Here is a 3,916-nt window from a genome sequence, read left to right on the forward strand (position 1 = left end):
CCCTCCATGGCCGCAGCCGTCTTGGACCTACTATGGCCGCCGGCTAGGGAAGGAGAGGAGGATAAGAGGACAGCCAGATCTGGCCATGACGACGGAGCTCGAGGAGGCCTTGCGCGGATCTGGCCGACCTCGCCCCCGCCCCGCGTGGCTCGGGAGGAGGGAGGACGCCAGGGCCGGCGGCGGCGGAGAAAGAAGCAGTGGCGTGGGGAGGGAGGGAGGCTGGTGGAGCGAGCAAGAAGGGGAGCACTGAGGAGGATGGGGAGCTAGGGAGGAGAGGAGAGGGAGGGAGGAAGGGGGAGGATGGATGCAGCGGCGGAAGGAGCAGGGTGGGGGCCATGCCTGCCACCAGCGGAGGCGCGTAGAGAGAGAGGCCGGGGGCGAAACCGGGAGTAGGGAGGAGAGATAGAGACCGGGTGCGGAGAAAATAGAAATAGAGTATGACGTGTGGGTCCCACTGGTGGTAGGTGATATAGAGAATGAGATATAGAGTATGGTGGGTGTGGGAGAACTGGATATATAGAGGAGAGAATATCGATGACCAGGACAAAATATTTTTTTAGAGGATGAATTTAGAGTACGACGAGTGCGGATAGCCTAAACCATATTCTTGGCTTGTTTTGCCTCTACCTGATCCAAATAGGGCCTTGTAATCCTAGCTGAGAACACACATGCAGATATATAGACTTGTTGTTAAGGGAATACATTGAGTTCTCATTTTTCAACTTCTCCATTATACGATTCTGCCCACTCACCGAAGATAAGAAAGAACCTCACAAGTGACAGAAGTATCCCCTTTATCCAAAGTAATAGGAATAAAGCTTTTTCTTTCACAAGAAAACTAGTATTCTCTCGCTCCATGCGGGGCTTCCTTTTAATCACAAATTCACAGCCACAGATCAAGAATCATACGGACATCCAACAAAATTAAAAGAAACAAATCAAGAGCTTATTAACAATGGATAGATCCGACGGCGGACGAATCATCATCAGCTCGATCAGCTGCGGCTGCACTCGGCGGGGAGCCCCTGTGGGAACCTCCACCCGTCCTCGCAGTAGTTGTAGCGCATGTAGTTGCTCTCCGCCCACTTGACGGTGCCCCACTCGGCGGCGTCGGGCTGCTTGTTCATCCACCGGTCGCTGCCGGCGGGGCACGCGCCGCCGCTGACGCAGGCGTCGGCGGAGTAGCCGCGGTAGGAGACGACGAAGGGGGCCCCCGCCCAGTCGATGGAGACCTTGCCCTTCTCGGTGGCCCAGTAGCTGCCGTCCCACAGCGTGGCGTGCAGCGCCATGGGCCTGGAGCTCGGGTAGGGCAGGTCGTCGTAGCGCTTGAAGCAGCGGATGACGGTGCCGTCGACCTTGAAGAGGATGTTGGTGGGGTTCCAGACAATGGTGTAGGTGTGGTAGTCGGCGGCCGGGTCGAACCACAGGTCGAACTGGTGCTCCTTCTTGCCGTCGCCGCTGGCCCACACGTTGGTGTTGAGCACCACCGGCTGCCCGCTCGAGTTGCCCATGAACTCCATGTCGATCTCGTCGTGGTCGTCGCTGTCACCGGAAGAGAGCTGCAGTAATCCATGTGTACAACAGCAGCAGATCGTCAGTGATTCAGCTCAAGATGGAGGTAGAAGCTGTCATCGTCCTTGTACGTCGAATCGGAAGAAAACTTTAATTTAATTTCTTACGTAGAAGCACGAGACGGTGCCGGCGGAGTTGCCGGGGATGAGCTTCATCTGGATGCTGAACTCGCCGTAGAGGTACTGCTCCTTGGAGTTGAACCCGGCGCCGGAGCTCCGGTCGAGGTTGAGCATGGCGACCTGCTGGCCCGACGCGTCGTAGTCCGCGCGGACGGTGCCGTCCGTGTTGAACTTCTCGTAGAGCCAGGAGTCGGCCGACGCGACGGCCGCCATGACGGCGAGGGACGCCGCGAGCAGAGCCAGCGGAGGCAGCCGCGCCGCCATTGTTGCTATCTGCCGCTCGATCTACTATCTAGAGCTTCTTCTTGGAAAGGAGCTTGCTAGTGATCGATCGGTAGGGTGCGGTGGTTGGTCGATTGGTGGTGCGGCGAAGCACAGAGATGTGGCGCGGCTTTATACTGGTCTGCACACCCCGGATGGTGCTGGGACAGGCAGGGCGCACGACTTGTGTTGATGCGCGGGGCAGAGTGTCGGGTGGGCGCGAAGGTTCGGATCGCTCGGCGACGGCCAGCACATGAACAAAAGTGTCGCGATGATCTTGGGTTCATACACTACTGGCATCAGTTTGGTGTGGTGTGCCATTCTCAGTGGGAGCTTTATGGACATTAAATAGGCTGCCATATCAGCATTTTTGATAATGTGGCAGTGTATTAATGAAGAGAGATGTGAAATGAGTTTTATGGGGATGAAATTCTGTGTACGGGGTTACCTAGACATGTTGTATTTTGCATGTAATCTAGAAAACAGCAATAGGTGAAACTATGCATTGAGGGAGATGTGTTTCATCCTAGTTTCAAACAGTTTTAGATGATGTGTCACTCTAGGTAATCGTATCTATGAAATTTCCATTGAGAATGGCCTAAGAAATACTTAGATTATTGTGGGGCCTATGGAAATTAGGCCGGTGTCGGAAATGATGCCATGGTCGCTGCGTATTTCTTTTCCTTGTTTTTTGAAACGATCATGTTTTTAATAAAGAACACAACGGATTTCCATCGAACCGTTCCAATTTCATCTTTGTCTGCTTACTCATAATATAGTACCGACAAGTATACGGCACTCCATTTGTATGAGTGCATTGTTTATAACATATTACGTCTATGTGTGAGAAAAAGGAAAAAGTTCATTATACACAATCAAACTGTCGTAAAAGTTCAGTTTTTTTTGAGATACACAATACAATGCAGACACAATGCACGCACACTCACACCCCTCTGAACACATGTACGCAAACCCTACCCTTATGAGTATTTTCAAAGACTGAGCAGGCAAATTCTTGAGATTGACAAAGTCACCACTGACGCCTCGCTGTCGGCGGGAACGTCGCCTACTACTGAATGCACAGCGTCGTTAAATCTCAGAATATTTGCTCTCATGGGGAGTCGAACCCAATATCTCAGGTGCTAGTGAGGCTCTTGTAACCACTAGGCTACAGTCCCTTTCGCTGTAAAAGTTCAGTTTTAAACCTTTAACTACAAAAACAGATGACAAAACCAGATAACGGGGCCATTCAACTGTTAAAACCGGATAAGTTTAACCCTTAGCAGATTTCGAAGGTGGTTTTGTATTTTTTTTAATAAAATAAAAATTCTAATTAGGTCTAAAATTAAGGTAAAAAATAATTTATTCTAAATCCAAAAATATGAAACTTGTACCAATTTTTTTCTAAAAAAGTGTAACTCATCTATTGTTGCTCTATTTGAATCTTATTTGTTGAAAACTAATAGGCACAAATACAAACAAACAAATACTAGGAACATAAAAAAATAGGTCCAAATAATTGACAATTAGAGTATCAATAGATAGGTTACTTTTTTATAAAAATGCTAGCAATTGTTTCATATGATTTTTTTAGTTTAACCTTGAATATTTTTAATTTTTACAAAATGAAAACCCACCTAAAGGATCAACTTTTCTGGTTCGATATGTAGTTGGGTGGTCTCCGTTACCTTTTTTTTTTTGAGATTGGTGGTCTCCGTTACCTAGTTTTGTATTTGAATGTTGAAAATTGGTCTTTCGCGATAGTTCGATGGTGTAAATCAAACTTTTTCAAAAGAAAAAAAGAGATTGGTATATATTCTTCCTTGTGCTGTGTCGGTCGACGTTCTTTTGTTCTTTTTCCAAAAAAGAAGCGCGTCGTGATCCCTTGCACATAATCTATTCAAGAAAACCCGTTACAATTGATGTGTCAATCTATCCCCTGGTGGAGACGCGTAGTAGTAGTA

At 48.4% G+C, this 3,916-nt stretch overlaps 1 protein-coding gene across 1 annotated transcript; it reads right to left on the reverse strand.

Moving 5' to 3' along the window:
* Positions 1–766: 766 nt before the first annotated feature.
* On the reverse strand, positions 767–2,271 carry LOC120711872 (xyloglucan endotransglycosylase/hydrolase protein 8-like). Its single transcript, XM_039997538.1, has 2 exons — positions 1,680–2,271; positions 767–1,559 (listed from the first exon to the last, which is right to left on the reverse strand). The coding sequence occupies exons 1-2, from the start codon at positions 1,953–1,955 to the stop codon at positions 996–998; spliced, it is 840 nt and encodes a 279-aa protein (XP_039853472.1). The 5' UTR covers positions 1,956–2,271; the 3' UTR covers positions 767–995.
* Between the last annotated feature and the right edge of the window lie 1,645 nt (positions 2,272–3,916).

Source organism: Panicum virgatum, chromosome 6K (assembly GCF_016808335.1).
Source record: "Panicum virgatum strain AP13 chromosome 6K, P.virgatum_v5, whole genome shotgun sequence".
In the NCBI taxonomy this organism is placed as follows: Eukaryota; Viridiplantae; Streptophyta; class Magnoliopsida; order Poales; family Poaceae; genus Panicum; species Panicum virgatum.